Source organism: Notolepis coatsorum (assembly GCF_963971535.1).
Source record: "Notolepis coatsorum genome assembly, chromosome: 6".
NCBI lineage: Eukaryota > Metazoa > Chordata > Actinopteri > Aulopiformes > Paralepididae > Notolepis > Notolepis coatsorum.
Genome location: NC_140170.1, coordinates 189067224 through 189084753, shown reverse-complemented (window position 1 = coordinate 189084753; position 17530 = coordinate 189067224). Strand labels below are relative to the sequence as shown.

Sequence of the window (17530 nt, the reverse complement as noted above, 5' to 3'; positions counted from 1 at the left end):
TAACATACTAATCTTATTAGCAATGCATGAAACGTGAATGACAAATTACACAATAGATCGACATCTTAAAGCACACATACCTGTATCAAAATGGTGGTTGAAATACCACAAGGGAACAGTGTCACATTTACATTTCCAAGTCAAGTCTGTTGACAGAGAACAATGAATTGACTATGTGACCACGGCGAAATACACCGGCTAAAACATCCAATTGTGCATCTAAACTAACCACACCATTCATCACAACAGGGGTGTACAGTGCGACATATATATCGCACGTGCTACAGCAACAGCTGTCTGTGCGATGGATGGATTTACTTCAGTAGCACTGGTGCGATAGGGATTCGGTTCATATAGATACTCTTATTTTGAAAATCCTGTAGCGGGTCTCATTTCTGCCCACGCGCAGCTCCAGCTAGGCTCCGAAAGCTAGCAACGTTCAGGTGCATATGATACTCTTATTTTGAAAAAACTCTTGTGACAACTCGACGAGTCGTATCCGCCCTATCCGTGCTTCTGCAAGGAGCAGCGCGTTGGTCGGTTGGTGCGCACTGCTGCGTTAACACAGCAGTGCGCCTACACGTCCCGAAATAAGTCTGTGGTGTTTTTTCTTTCTCGCAACGGGTCAAATGCATCTACATGCTTTGCACCGTCGCCATTCCTTTATGCGCACATCGCCCGAAATTAACGTTTATGTACCATTACAATCACTACAACGTTAGCAAGCTAACAAGCTAATCCTGATCAGAGGCGCAGAGCCAGCAGACACAGTGTGGAAAGGGAAATGGGGGGGCACTCTCTCCCCTTCCCTGTGTGTGTGCGTGCGTTTGGAAAGACGATGAAGTCACTAGTCAGGACTCAGGACAGGAGTATATTATAGTAAACTGAGGATGGACAGATAATGATGATATTCAAATATAAACAAGTTTCGAGAGGAGTGGAAGTTTGAAGACAGACTAGACTACAATATGATGCGGGGGTGGTGAGTTGAAACAGTGTGTGTGAATGAATGAATGAAAACTTTATTTAACAGATTGCAGAATGGGTACAGTACGGCTCAATACACACAATTGTTAAGGGGATGCAGACCAGAGAAAGACGTTTGTCTTGTTTACATCAGGGTCCCCCATTGTGTGTGTGTGTGTGTGTGTCCCAACCGACCCCACTTCTATGTTTCAATAAATTATTTGCATTTAAAACTATTAACGCTGACTCATTCCTTCAGTCCACTCAAAATTATGCTAATATTCCTTATGTTGTTTATGATATTAATTGAAAATAGCATATGAGAGTATCATAGTAATAATAACACATGGCGATATACTAAATGACAGCCAAACATGGCACTGCAACTAAATAACACAAATACAATAGGCACATTTGTGACTGTTACAAATATAACACGTTTTATACTTGTGCTACAAGATTTTGGCCTGTGCTACAAAACTATCAACCTCTGTAGCACCAGTGCTATGTGCAAAAAAAGTTAACGTACAGCCCTGCATCACAACACTATCGAGTTAACATTATCATTTGTTAACATTCAATTCTTATTCAGAATATATATACAACATAGTAATACATAAAGTGCTGCGCGCTACAATAGTTAAACGTACCTCCCACGTTGGATGGTTGTTGCAAACTGAACCCCAAACCGGAAAAGGCTACCTCTAACACTGCGCTAATAATTGAAGCGGAAGGCAAAGCTCTTGAACGTGAACTTTCTCAAAGTGACGTTCAAATAAAAGTGTCTTTGGTGTAAGGAAATAATAAACATCTGTAAACATTAAACATTTGTAAACATAGGATTTGGTGACATTTCAATCCTTCATAATAATAATAAAACAATGTTCATTTGACACTTGTTACACACACTCCTACTACAAAACCCCACACAGAGTGACATGTTTTGGCGTTTATGTAGAGTAGAATGCCGAGCAAACAAAGTCTTGCGTTACGAAACAGTTGATGCTATTGTCGTCATGTCGAAACCAGCCACATGATTCGCAGAGAGAACGATACACTCACTGTTTTGGACGTCATAGGTCACGTGACTTCTGCCGTATCAAAGCAGGGTTTGGGGGAAACGTAGTGGTTGTAGCTACGGCTGGGGGTGCTGCTTTCACACAGCCATCACTACTGCCTGCTTCTCACACAATGAAAGGTCACTTAAAAAAAAAAAACCAAGAACGGGAGTGGTTCTTGTATAGTAAATAGATGGATAGCAAGCTAGCATAAGGACACATAATATAACTGTAGATTGTATAGTAGTGTTCATAAGACCCAGTGCCTCATCCGTAGCTAACAGTGTATTGCACTATCACAGGACCTAGCATGTCTTACCATGCTTTTGAAAAACTCATGTACATATACCTATGTCTTTACTCTTATGACTTGTATTATTGCACAAATGTCGCATTCTCATCCCTTGGATTCTTATTATTGTATTATTGTACTATGCACAATCGTTGCGGGCAAGACCCCCCGCATTTCACTGTATACTTGTATGCCGTGACAAATAAAACTCTTGACTTGACTTGACTCATTCATTACAGACGTGAACGAGAGCAGCAACGTGTCCAGTTTGAGTGATTCTGCACTTCCCCCTACGCAGGTAAGAATGTGGACGATTGGGTTTTCATTTGGTTTTTGTTATTGCTTTGTACATGTTGCTGTTTTTGTGAAAATGCCAATGACATGCTAATTTCAATGTAAAAGCGAGTTGCCTGGTTGGATAGCATATCAACAGCCGGTCAATGTTAGCTAGCGAGCATAGACCACTGCATTTCCGCGTTACATTGAGCTCACGGGAGAGAGAAAATGAATGAGTGAGAGCCTTGGCGTAAGTGGTTGTATGCTATGGGGGTGCTGGAGACATGATCCAATATACTTTTATAATAGTCTCCTGAACACGGAGAGACCAATCCCAAGTCGACCGGCACTTTCTCGGCCGAGCTATAGTAACTTTTTCGCACATACTCTCCAAACATGAATGCGCAGATTGATAAACCTAAATCTCCGTGGGCAATCTGCGCATGCTCATGGGCAGTAGGTGCTGAAAAAGTGACTATAGCTCGGCCGAGAATATTCCGATCGATTTGGGATTGGTCTCTCTGTGTTCAGGATCATGTCTCCAGCACCCCCACAGCCGTAGCTACAATCACTTAGGCCAGGGGTTGGCAACCTGCGGCTCTGGAGCAGCATGCGGCTCTTTAGACAATCGGATGCGGCTCCCTGGAAAAAAATAAGTAAAATTTTATTATTTCTTTTTCTTTTCTTTTTTGAACACATGTTTTTTATTTTCCCTTTTTTACTAGACAAACAATACATTAATAGTAGAAATCTATGATAAATCACAGGACAATGACCGACATAATAATAACAATAATGACAGTCCAGTAATTAAATCAAAATAAATGTAGATTGAAAGACATAAAAATTATAAATACAATACAATACATGTGCTCTTGCTCGCTCTTCATCACTTTCCTTCCCCTTCCCTCCCCCCCCCCCCTCAGGACCCCCTTTTGGACTATACATCCACTATTCCGATTAACATCAGGGATTACAAGTTCATATGCTTCCCTTTATCTTCTCCACCACATCTAACCAGATTGCTATGCTGGCTTCATTAACACCTAAAATTCGTGCGGTAGATATCTCTAAATAAATCACATTGAGATAGGTAAGAACCCATACCATCTGGCACATTTTATCCGGTTGAATCCAGCGTGATGCTATCAACTTTTTGGCAGCCGTAAGACCGGACAAAATTAGTCTCTTTACATGTACAGAGGTTGATAACTGAGAAACATCATTCAACAACAATACAGAAGGCAGTACAGGTATGGTCAGAGATAAAAATTCTGATAATTGAGTGGTTACTTCTTCCCAGAATATCTTAACAGTTGGGCATTCCCAATACATATGCATAAATGTACCAATATCACCGTTTAAACACAAGGAGCATCGAGGGTCTTGTCTGAGCCCCATTAGGTGCAAACGTCTAGGAGTCAGGTAAGTCCTATGAATAAAATTAAGATTAATCTGTTGATGATCCGGGTTGCGTGACGACAGCCGAATGTTTGCCCAGACTTCATCCCAATCAAAATCTACTTCGGCAACATCGAGCTGAAGAAGTTAATTCTGGGTAAAACATCCATCTTAACTATTGATGCTCGGGCCTGTACTGAGTTTTTTTTAGTTTTGACCACCTAACGAAGTCATTTGTGATCCTATCTAGGAATCCGGAATAATTATACTTCACCGTTTGGCATATAGTAGGGAATATTTCAACTCCAAGACATCTAAAGTGTTCTACCATTGGTATATTTTCTGGGAGGGAGGTAGCCTTCGCAGTCACATTGAGTGGAAGGAAGGCCGATTTTGGCCAGTTTATCTTAAATCCCGATAGATTGCCAAACTCCTCTATTACTTTGAGAAGATGAGGTAGGGAGGTGGTAGGGTTTTGCATGAACAATATTACATCGTCCGCATATAAGCTAATATGATGCTGTGTGCCCCTAATTGAGATCGGCTCTATGGACTGGGATTGTCTTATGTACTGTGCCAAAGGCTCTAGGGATAGAGCAAATAGTCCTGGACTAAGAGGACAACCCTGTCTGGACGAGCGCGACACGGGGAAGTGTGGGGAGATGAATTTACCTGTTAAAATCATGGCAGATGGATCTGTGTATAGTACTTTGATCATATTCAAGATTCAAGATTCAAGATTCAAGAGTTTTAATTGTCACGGCATACAGGTATACAATGAAATGCGGCTGGTCTTGCCCGCGACGATGTGCAATACAGTGGTACAACATATAATAGAATCCAATAAAATACAGTGGTACAACATATTAATAGAATCCAATAAACAGTGCAATAACAGGTACATGGTGTGCCATCTCGGTATCTGTACATTAGTATTTACAGAGCATATAGGACATGCTAGTTAGCTTTAGTAGTGCAATACACTGTTCCTGATGTTATACTACTTTAAGTGGCCTTTCCTCTGGCCATAAGTGTGCGTGTGTGCGGCATGAGTGTTAAAGTGGCTGCTAGTGTGTGAGCGTGCTCAGCGTGCGTGTCGTGTATGTACTTGTGTGTGGATAGTTCAGTTTCTGTGTCTCTCAATGTTCATTGTTCAAGGCTCTGATGGCCTGGGGGAAGAAGCTTAGCCTAAGCCTCTCCGTCTTAGTCTCTAGAATTCGCAGGCGTCTGCCTGACCTCAGCAGCTGGAACAGGCTGTTATTGGGGTGGTGGGGGTCTTTCATTATCCTGCCGGCTCTGGATTTGCACCTCTTGTTGTATAGAGCCTGCAGGGGAGGTAGCGCAATACCCGTAGTACGCTCGGCTGAGCGCACCACACTCTGTAGGGCCTTCTTGTCCTGTGCCGTGCTGTTCCCATACCAGGCAGTGATGTTTCCGGTCAAGATGCTCTCTACAGCTCCTGAGTAGAAGGACTGGAGTATCTTCCCCGATACTCTGAACTTCCTTAACTGTCTCAGGTGGTAGAGGCGCTGCTTCGCTTTCTTTACTACTGTGCCTATGTGTGTTGACCATGTCAGGTCCTCTGAGATGTGGACCCCCAGGTACTTGAAGCTGCTCACCCTGTCCACGGTAGCCCCGTTAATCCTCAGTGGTGTGTGTGTCTCCCGCTGTCCTCTCCTATAATCCACGATCAGCTCCTTGGTTTTACCAATGTTCAGGAGCAGGCTGTTGTCCTGGCACCAACGTTCCAGTACCTCAACCTCCTCCCGGTAGGCCTTCTCGTCGTTGTCCGAGATCAGCCCCACCACCACCGTGTCGTCGGCGAACTTCACAATGGAGTTGGAGCTGAACTTGGCCACACAGTCGTGTGTGTAGAGTGAGTACAGCAGGGGGCTTAGAACACAGCCCTGGGGGGACCCGATGCTCAGGGTGATGGTGTTGGAGGTCTGACCCCCCACCCTGACCGCCTGGGGTCTTTCACTCAGAAAGTCCAGTACCCAGGCGCTCAGGGCGGAGCTCAGGCCTAGCTCGATCAGCTTGTCCACCAGTCTGGTGGGGACTATGGTGTTGAACGCTGAGCTGTAGTCAATGAACAACAGTCTCACATAGCCCCCCTTCTGATGGTCAAGGTGGGAGAGAGTGCTGTGCAGTACCTGGGAGACCGCGTCATCAGTGGACCTGTTTGTCCTGTATGCAAATTGCATAGGGTCCATATCACTGGGGAGAGAGGCACAAATGTGGTCCTTGACCAGCCTCTCGAAACATTTCATGACCACAGAGGTGAGTGCCACCGGTCTGTAATCATTTGGACATGTTGGGGAGGGTTATTAATGAATCCATCTCCTAACCCCATCCTTCCAAGTACTGTCCATAAATAAGACCATTCCAACCTGTCAAAGGCCTTCATCGCATCTAAGGATAATACAGCTGTAGGAGGCGCGGCATCCTTGCTGGAATCTATCACATGCAGTAACCGTCTAATATAGGCCTGCCGCGATAAGCAATAAATCGATTAATTGCCGCGATAATTAAAATTAATGCAATGATTTTGACGGGCGCGATTAATTGCTATTTGCGCGTTTGTTTTAATGAGGCGGAACCAGTGCCCCTTGTCAGTCACTGTCCGTGTTGGGAGGCGGGCCGCTGGCTTTACTACAGAGCAGTAGCACAGGAGCTCCGTGGGGCAACGCCACATAGCTTAACTACATTTCTCAATAGTGTTGCTCCTGCTCAGTTTTTACGTTTGGCGCCTCCCACTGAGACGTCTGAGCGCCGTGTGACGGGCTATCAAATAGTCATGTGAAAACCGAAAATCATGATCCAATTCTTTAGCGGAGTTCTCACTCGCTGTCTCAGCACAGACATGCAGCGCGCACCGCGCACTGCTGCTGCTACCCCCTCCCCACCTGTTTCTGTTTCTGTAACTATGTAACGTTAGTTAGCACTGCTGCTGCTGCTAATGCCTGCATGTAAACAGAGGCTATTGCCTCACCGTGACGTTAGTCTAGTCAGTGTGGGACCTTCGTGAGATAACGTTAGCTACCGTTACAAAATGACCCAGTCAACTATTCACTTAGTTTAATACACGAGGCATTGTGTAACGTTATCCAGCCGGCTAGCTACGGATAGCTCCCGACATCAACAAATCCTCCAGCAATAGTCCAGTGCATAATACCTCCGTTGGCTAGGTAACTAGTCACTACGAAATGTCGCAGTAAACTAAATAGTTCACTGAGGCGTTGTCCCAACGCCATCCAGCAGTAGCTACAGATAGCTCTTGGCATCAATATCCTACAACAACAACAACAACATGCGTATTCGAGTCCCTGGTTTACATCGCATGAGTGAGGGCTGCTGACTAGGGTCCAGGTGCAGCGCCGGGGAAAAGTCTAAAACACCGGAAAAGACGGAGCGGTGGGCTTCAAAATAAAAGTTTGGGGAAATAAATGTCTAAAAAAAAAATTCTCTAACCGGTCGCAATAATATCGCTTATCGCGATATTTTCGGGGGCAATTAATCGCCCAGCAAAATGTGTTATCGTGGCAGGCCTAGTCTAATATTATCCGTGATCAGGCGGCCTCTTATGAAGCCTGTCTGATCAGGGTGAACTAAAGATGTCATATGCTTTTGAAGTCGGATGGCTTCAAATGTAACTTTTTTTTTGTATCTCTTATTTTGGAGATCGATGTCATACTGTGACACTGAAATACATTTTTTTTTCATCAACTAAAATATTTCATCAACTAAAATATATACAGTACCTCTCCCTGCCGTCTGCAAGTGGCTAATCTTCAGTTTCTGACCCTCCAGTAAGTTAACCATTGATAAATCCAAAAATAGGAAAGTCTGAGGAAAATAGAGGGTTTAATTCAGCGTGGACAGATTAATTTGCTTTCACCACTAACGATGCAGGCTTAACTGTATGCCTGATATGTTGTGAGAAATATGCGAACAACAAAAAAATTTCTTTTTATTTGATAGATTTTCCACAAATAAGGGAAGGATTCAAATAGTTAAGCATTACATCACGCACAGGAGTGTGTTATAGGAATTAGATCGTGCCTAGGGGTGATTGTTAGGCCCGACGCGCAGCGTAGAGCGTAGAGCCCTGCGGTCACATAACAACATAACATATATGACTTTTCCCTTTAAACAAGTTTTAACATCCGCCGACTTAGTTCAACTCGTATATATTGTGCTGTATAATGACAATACATTTGAATCGAATCTCATTTTGAAATGGCTACGCTGCCTATGGACACGACAGTGGCGCGTCAGACAGCTTCGGAGGTGAGCGCATTGACACCTTGGTGATCCACTCAACAGGTAGCGATTTCAAAATGAGATTCGATTCAAATGTATTGTCATTATACAGCACAATACATACATATACATACACACCATCCAACCAGAGTGGATAAATTAATTAAACGTATTAAAAAAAAAAAAATTGAACTAAGAGTGATTTGAACTTAGGCTTAGGCTCCACAGCCAGCTGACGAACGAGGTCAGCTAAGTCGGCGGATGTTAAAACTGAGTGACTAATCCATGATTTACACTTGTGCCAATTGCGTTTGTCCCGAATCTTTAGTATTGGCATTAATAAATCGGATGTCATGCTAATATGTCATGTTCTACAGTAGGGCGTACTACTGTGATACCCATTTCAAAGTGCATGTGTGCGAGGCTCGCTCTCCGCTCTCCCCCTCTCCGCTCGCTCTCGCATTATTATTATTTCTAGTTACGCTACGCTCATAACTAGCGTAGGCAGGGGCGGTCAGTGGCCAATCAGAGCAACGCGGAAGAACAACTCGCTTGTGGAAAGTATAGACGCGTCCCCTCCGGTACACGAGGAGGCAGCCGTCGCATCTTTTCACCTGCGCAGCTCGATCTCTCAGTGGCGAGGAGTAACGCGTGGGAGGCTCACGCTGCCCCCGATACTTTCCTGATTCTGCTGTACAGGCGCACCAACCGACCTGTAGGAGTCGCTGTCCACAACGTCCGATCCCCACCCACCGGCTTTCCCACCCCCTAATACTGCCAATTGTATTAGTATGAACGACCAGCCAAGCCGGAAGCAACGCCGAGAGCTGGGCTCGAACCCAGCATCTCCTGCGTTAGTGGCGAGCGCCTTGCCCTCTGCGCCACTTAGCCGCCCTAATATATATATATATTTTTTTTTAAGTAATTTTATTATGTATTGTGGATGAGATGTTTTTCGGCAGAGCATTCCAGAGTACTATTGACCTATATATGAAAGAAAATTAGATTTTGGTGCTGTTTTTGTTCTGATGTTACCAGAAGCTATTGTTGGGGTGGTGAGGGTCCTTCATTATTCTACAGGCTCTGGATTTGCACCTCCTATTGTATAAGTCCTGCAGGGGTGGTAGTGCAATACCCGTAGTCCATTCTGCTGAGCGCACCACTCTTTGTAGGGCTTATCCTGGGCCGTGCTGTTTCCAAACCAGGCAGTGATGTTCCCAGTCACAATGCTCTCTACAGCCCCGGAATAGAAGGAGTGGAGTATCTTCCCAGATACTCTGAACTTCCTTTATTGTCTCAGGTGGTAGAGGCGCTGTTTGGCCTTCTTTACCACAGTGTCTATGTGAGTTGACCATGTCAGGTCCTCCCAGGTACTTAAAACTGCTCACCCTGTCTACGATAGCCCCATTTATCCACAGTGGCGTGTGTGTCCCCTGCTGTGCCAGTACATCAACCTCCTCCCGGTAGGCCTTCTCGTCATTGTTAGAGATCAGCCCCACCACCACGTGTCGTCCGCAAACTTCACTATGGAGTTGGAGCTGAACCTGGCCACAGTCATGTGTGTACAGTGAGTACAGCAGGGGGCTCAGAACACAGCCCTGTGGGAACCCGATACTCAGGGTGATTTTGCTGGAGGTATGACCCCGCACCCTGACCGCCTGGGGCCTGTCACTCAGAAAGTCCAGGATCCAGGCGCTCAGGGCGGGGTTCAGACCCAGATCAATCAGCTTGTCAACCAGTCTGGTGGGGACTATGGTATTGAAAGCTGAACTATAGTCAATTAACAGCAATCTCACATATCCCCCCTTGTGACTGTCAAGGTGAGAAAGGGTGTTGTGCAGTACCTGGGAGACCGTGTCGTCAGTGGACCTGTTTGTCCTGTATGCAAACTGCAGTGGGTCCATGTTACTGGGCAGGGAGGCACAGATGTAATCCTTGACTAGCCTCTCAAAGCATTTCATGACCACAGAGGTGAGTGCCACCAGTCTGTAGTCATTTAGGCCTGGTGGGGAGGAGTTTTTTGGTACAGGGATTATAGTGGACATCTTGAAGCAGGCAGGGACCACGACTCTGCCAGGGATAGGTGGAGCCAGCTGATTGGCACATTATCCCTTTGTGTGTGATTATTATTTTCTCACAGTAGTGTGTATAAAGTGTGTGTGTTTTTGGCTAAAGTGGATAGAAAACACAGTACTGTGCAAAAGTCTTAGGCACCCAAGAGTTTTTATATAAATTGTCTTACATTCGATTTTTTTTATTTTATTTTTTTATTAGTGTCAGTAGACTACTCTTAGTAAATTCTTAGATTTTTTTTAAACTTCATTTAATTATTTTGAAAGCATCTTCATGGTTTAATGCAAACATATGTATGACTATTATAATCATCACATTGGCGTGACTGTATGCATCAAATGGTTAAATCAAGCATTTTTAAGTGCTTTAGAGGAAATGTCAAAATATTGCGATATATATATATCGTGTATCGTGATATAGCCAAAAAATATATTGCGATATAATTTAGAGGCCATATCGCCCAGCCCTAGTTCACACGCTTATTTACATCTATGGGCACAGAGGTAACTACTATGACAGACATATATGAACAAATCAACAGGTAACAAGTCTTTCCTTCTTTGCCTTTCAGCCATAGGCCACAACAGGATTAACAAGCAGAATCAAGGCTGCAATGCCAACAGTTGTCTTGGTGCTGGGCAGACTGAAAGGTTATAGGGTGGCAATATGCTGGATACTATAAGACTGTTGAAAGAAACAGGCAAAATGTAATCTTAATTCATGATCTTGATCTGATAAACATATTACAAACTAATGATCAATAGGCTTCTCTTTGGCTAAACAATACATAGGTTAATATGTAATAATAATATGTAATTCATTCATTGGTAGTTTCAAAATGGTGGCACCCTGGCAAAAATAAAAAAGCTACTGTACATACAGTAGATTTCATTATCTGTTCTTATGCACGCCTGGTGATACTAAATCCAAATGGAACTCGGGCATTTGAAATATAAGATTTGGCACAATCCATAAATGTGCGGACAGAGATATGTGATGGTTTGAAAGCTCGCCGTTGCTAATAAACATTTTAAATAATTCTTATAAACGTGTAAACATCACGGAGTCAGCAGTGCATGCTGGGCGCACCAGGCATGTCACAAATCCAGAATAAGAGAAGAAGCGAACGCTGCCTCTGTGTTGTTTACACGTTTATAAGAATTATTTAAAATGTTTATTAGCAACGGCGAGCTTTCAAACCATCACGTATCTCTGTCCGAAACCCTCGTGCAACTGTGAGTACCTTTGACATTTCTCTGTGATACTTGTATAACGAACGGTTTGGGCAGAACCAGTCCTTCATGGTAAATCTAGGTTGGTTGGCTATGGGCTAGGAAGTGACTGTGGATTTTTAAATATCCTCTATAGCCCCTCCCCACCCGGGACACCAGAGGCAGTGCTTTCTCTCGATGCAGAAAAAGCATTCGACCGGGTGGAGTGGGGCTATCTTTTTCACGCGCTGGAGAGATTTGGATTTGGCCCTAGGCTCATAGCATGGATTAAAATTTTATATACATCTCCGATGGCTGCCGTACGCACCAACAACAATCTGTCCACTTACTTTGAGCTTCATAGGGGCACGAGACAGGGGATCTCCCTGATCCCCACTCCTATTTGCGATTGCAATGGAACCACTCGCACTAGCTTTGAGGCAGAACACCGATATCAAGGGGATTATGCGTGCAGGATCAGAGCATAAAGTCTCGCTTTATGCGGACGATATGTTACTACTATATATATCACAACCCCAAACGAGTCTCCCTCAGTTAATGACCCTACTTGCAGATTTCGGCAAAATATCTGGCTCCAAAATTAACATTCAAAAAAGCAAACTGATGCCTGTTGGAACTGAGGCTAGTCGGATACCTCTAAGCTCATTCCCTTTTTAAAATGAGCCCTAAAGAATTCAAGTATCTCGGGATATGGATTACACATAAGCATAAATACCTATATATAGTTAACTATCAGCCTTTATAATCTAATCTGACTAAAGATATTGAGCGTTGGGACCCCCTGCCTCTCTCCCTGGGTGGAAGAATTAATACTATAAAGATGAACGTACTGCCTACATTTTAATATATATTCCAGAGTCTCCCAGTCTTCCTAACTAAAACATTATTTTCCAAGCTAAACAACCAGATATCATCTTTTATCTGGAACAAAAAACCACCCCGGATAAAAAGAAGTATACTTCAGAGACCTCGTGCAATGGGAGGGATGGCGCTCCCCAACTTTATGTATTATTATTGGGCAGCAAACATAAGGTCATTACTATATGGGGTAAGGAGTGAGGCTACGGCCCCCTGGTGGACAATTCTGGAAGGGGCGTCTGTTGAATCCACCTCCCTAGCAGCCTTATTGTGTGCTAAACTTCCATTCACACAGCCTATCTCTAGCTTTACTTCTAACCCGGTTGTCATACACTCAATTAAAGTGTGGAACCAATTTAGGAGATCCTTCTCCCGTAAAGATCTATCGCAGGCTTTGCTCCCTCAATGATGGATAGGGCCTTTGATAGCTCGGTTGGAAGTGGAGTGATTGCAATATCTGATCTCTATATCGACAACAATTTTGCCTCTTTTGAACAGTTGGTACAGAACTACAAAATTCCCAGGTCAAACTCGGATTGCTACCCATTGTGCCCTCCGACCTCTTTATTAGACTCAATCTTGAACTGTAAATCGGTCCAGAAACAAGCTATAAGCAGAATTTACGAACTACTCAACAGGAGCAACCTGACACCTCTAGATCCCCTGCTTTTCTTTATCATAAATCGATCAATAGAGACCGTATTAGATCCCCAATTATCATATCATGGGGTATCATTGGAAAGCCACACTCATTGGCTACAACCCTGTGCAAAGATTTTTGAGATCGCCAAATGATTGACGGAGCTAGAGCCCCGGGAGTCGGGGGTGGTAATGTGTACTTTTGCGTACTTTGGGGCACGCCTCACATATCGGCATGTAACTCGAGAACCGCTGTCACCTGAAAGGGCAATCGACAGGCAACAAATAGGGCTTTAATTCTATCAATATATTGTATTACAAAAAATGCACACCCGAGCCACTAGAGGTCGGCAAAGAATCGTCCACATGTGGGCCCTTGGATGTTAAGAGGTTAATGTTTTTAATTTTTTTTGTAGCCAAGAGTAAAGACCATAACCCTATCAAAAACAGTAGTCAAAGTGTATATTTTCATTTTTACCGATGTTCTATACGATTTATCGGAAATACGAATTTATCGAAAAATGCTAATTATCGTAAAAACCGCAAGGAAATGACTAAATCCAGATTCAACCCTGCCATTGGAAAGAGGAGCATTTTCCCTATCCATAGATGTATGATTTGGCCATAATAAGGTCAAGGTCAAGTTCAAGGTCAAATATGAATTTATAATTAAAGTCGATTATCATTAATTACTGTATCTAAAAATCCTTCTGTTTAATCATCTTCCCTTTATTCATTTGCTTAGATTTTTTGTACACATGATCTCAATAAGGTGGTGAATGAGCTCAGTGAGCATTTTCTTGTACCCCGCAGATTTAACATGGTATTATTCACCATCAAAGATGCAAAAATAAATCATAATTTATATTCTCCTTTTCTTCATTACAATTTACTCAGCCTAGTAACAGACACAATATTTCTGACACTGGAAATACATACCCCCAGGTCCCCAGATGTTCCTAGATACCAAGAACATGCTAATTGACCTTGCAGAAGTGGAGCAATCTTCCATTTACTTGGGCATGTACCTTTAGGCGAAATATTCCTACAGCTTATCCAGTTTAAAGTTGTACACCGGCTGCACTGGTCTAAGGACAGACTCTCTAAAATATATGCCGAAATAGATCCTACGTGTGATCGATGCAGACAGGCTCCAGCCACTCTGCTTCACATGTTCTGGACGTGTCCAAAGCTACACACCTTCTGGCAAACTGTCTTCGAGACCTTCTCTAAGATACTTGGAAAGGCAGTGGAGCCATCTCCAGCCCCAGTGGACACCCCTCTTAGATGGTGGGAATCTAGAATGTTGGCCTTCTGCTCACTCTTGGCCAGGAGACTGATATTGTTTAAATGGAAGGACCCACATCCGCCTGCACACAAGTCACTGGATGAGGGAAGTCATGTATCATATTAAACTGAACATTTTAGGTATGCTGTCGGAGGATGTACGGAAAAATTCCATTCTATTTGGCAACCTTTCTTCACCTTTTTTGAAGACATGGAAGCTAACAGCTTGACATTGTAACCAACTTTTCTTTATCACTTCATTGTTGTTTTATTTGCAATATGTACCGTCCATCTCCTAATGTCTGGCTATTTAAAATGTTTAAAATGTTTATATATCTGGTATTGGGGTGGGGGGAGGCTGAGGAGGGAGGGATGTTGGTCCTTTTGGACCTAACTGTAAACATGAAAACTTGCAATAAAAAAAACCTTGATCAAAATAATAATCACATCAACAACTAAACTTGGAGCATGACACATTGAGAACTTGAGAAATACAAACTGAACGAATGCAAAACACACTAAATCTGACCTCTTCATTGGTGTCCTTCTCTCTCCTCCAGGTACAATTGCTGCATTGCTCCCCAACAACAAGCGGAGATATGGACGAGTCAAGACCTCACTGCTGTGACCAGTGTGAGAAGAGCTTCAAGACCGCTGCAGAATTAAAGAAACACCAGCGCATTCATACAGGAGACAAGCGTTACCACTGTGACCAGTGTGAGAAGAGCTTCAGTTACTCTGGAAACTTAAAGAGACACCAGCTCATGCACACAGGAGAGAAGTCCTACTACTGTGACCAGTGTGAGAAGAGCTTCAGTACCTTTGGAAACCTAACGTCACACCAGCGTATTCATACAGGAGAGAAGCCTTATAACTGTGACAAGTGTGGAACACGCTTCAGTTTCTCTGGAAGCTTAAAGAGACACCAGCGCATCCATACAGGAGAGAAGCCTTACGACTGTGTCCAGTGTGAGAAGAGCTTCAGGCATATTGAGAGTTTAAACACACACCAGTGCATTCAAATAGCAGAGAAGCCTTACCACTGTGACCAGTGTGAGAAGAGCTTCAGTATGTCTGGAAACTTAAAGACACACCACCGCATTCATACAGGAGAGACGCCATACTACTGTGACCAATGTGAGAAGAGCTTCATTACCGCTGCAGAATTAAAGAGACACCAGCGCATTCATACAGATGAGAAGCCATACCACTGTGAGCAGTGTGAGAGGAGCTTCAGAACCTCTGGACACTTAAAGAAACACCAGCGCATTCATACAGGAGAGAAGCCGTAGACAGTGGCTCATTCATTTGAGTCTGTAGCTCTACAGTTAAATGGACCTACTCCAACTATTTTAGTAAATATCTACCGCCCACCCAAACCAAACAAGGATTTCATTGATGAATTCAACACATTTCTCACCCACATCTGTTCACTCTCATCCAACATAATTATGTTGGGTGATTTAAATATTCACATGGACAACACGAATCATGCTCTCACTAAGGACTTCATCTCTTGCCTGGACAGTTTTGGTCTCAAACAATACATTGATTTCCCTACCCATTCTAAAGGTCATATTTTGGACTTGGTCTGTTGCTCAGGTGTCACTCCTCTCAACTGTTCTGCTGTCGATCTCCCCATCTCTGACCACATGCTTGTTTAATTTAATTTAAGTTTGACACTATCCCAAACCAAACAATCACGTATTATGTCCTTCCACAACATCAAAAACATGAATTTAGCCGATCTCACAACAGGCATTGACAGTTTCCCCATCACCCCCCCATGCACCCCGGATCAGCTCGTCTCTCACGACGGTCTCCAAACTCTGCTGGACTCACTTGCCCCCCTCAAAACCCGGACTGTCTCATTCCCCCACTCTGCCCCCTGGTTCTCCCCTCACCTACGTCTGCTGAAAGCCAAACGACATCAGCTGGAGCGGCTTTTCAGAAAAACAGGACTCACCATTCACAAACAGATGCACCATACCCATATCCTCCAATACAAAGACGCCCTCTCCTCAGCCAAATCTCAATATTTTGCAGACAAAATCACGACTCAACCAACAAACTCGTTTCTTGTACCGGATCTCCTCTCTGGTAAACAAGAATACCCTGAAGACTCTGGCAGGAGCACTCATTCAAGGGTACTACGACTATGCTTGCACCTCATGGTACCAACGCACCTCAAAGGCGCTAAAAACTAAATTACAAACCTCACAAAACAAACTGGTCAGACTACTACTTGACCTTACTCCTAGAACCCTCCTCACCCCTGCCCACTTTGACAACCTAGGATGGCTTAGAGTAGACGGCAGAGTACAGCAACTTGCAATGGGCCTGGTCTACAAGATACACTACACGACTAATGCCTCTTTTCCATTGCATGGTACCTACTCGACTCGCTTTAGGTACCTGGTACTTCGTTCGTTTTCCACTGCAGGTAGTGCTCCGTTTGTCTCTGTGTGGGGAGGCGGGCCGCTGGCGTACAGCATGAGAGCTCCGTGAGCATAGCTATGTCCGTGAGTAAACACAAGTGGAGATTTGGAGGAATTAAAAAAATTTAATTGTTTTTAAAAGGACTCCTTTTATTGACAAAGATTAATGGTTTGCTGCTGTCGGAATGGAACGGAGCACATAACATGAAAGGTGCCTGATGAAACGTCCACAAAGATTTTGCTAACATTAAGCTGTTAAACTAAAATATGGTAGCTAGCTCATATATTTAATCAGCAACGCATGAACAATCAGTTTGTTACAAATAGCATCTACTTGTAACGTTCGGTAGCTAAGTAGCGTTTGATTGTAACAAACTTTAGTTTGAAACGTATCGTCCAGATATTAGACCTGGCCACCATCACCAGTAAACAATCAATAGCGAGTGATATCGGGGGTCCCTGATATAAACAAGATGAAAGTCCTTTTCTGGTCTGCATCCCCTTAACAATTGTTTGTATTGAGCCGTACTGTATTGTACCCATTCTGCAATCTGTTAATAAAGTTTTCAATCAATCAATCAATATAACATTAACCAGACTCTCGTGTCTATTTTGCTAACGCTAACGTTACCTCTCCTGTCTATTCTACTAGCGTTAACGTTACCTCTCGTGTCTATTCTACTAACGTTAACATTACCTCTCATTTCTATTCTACTAGAGTTAACGTTACCTCTCGTGTCTATTCTA

The 17530-nt window shown here is 43.5% G+C and overlaps 1 protein-coding gene across 1 annotated transcript; it reads left to right on the top strand.

Annotated features, from left to right (window-relative positions):
- The first annotated feature begins 2563 nt into the window (after positions 1-2563).
- LOC311230664 (uncharacterized protein) lies at positions 2564-16724 on the top strand. The gene is made up of 2 exons (XM_084317021.1): positions 2564-2614; positions 14906-16724. The coding sequence occupies exon 2, from the start codon at positions 14945-14947 to the stop codon at positions 15635-15637; it is 693 nt and encodes a 230-aa protein (XP_084173147.1). The 5' UTR covers positions 2564-2614; positions 14906-14944; the 3' UTR covers positions 15638-16724.
- Positions 16725-17530: the final 806 nt, after the last annotated feature.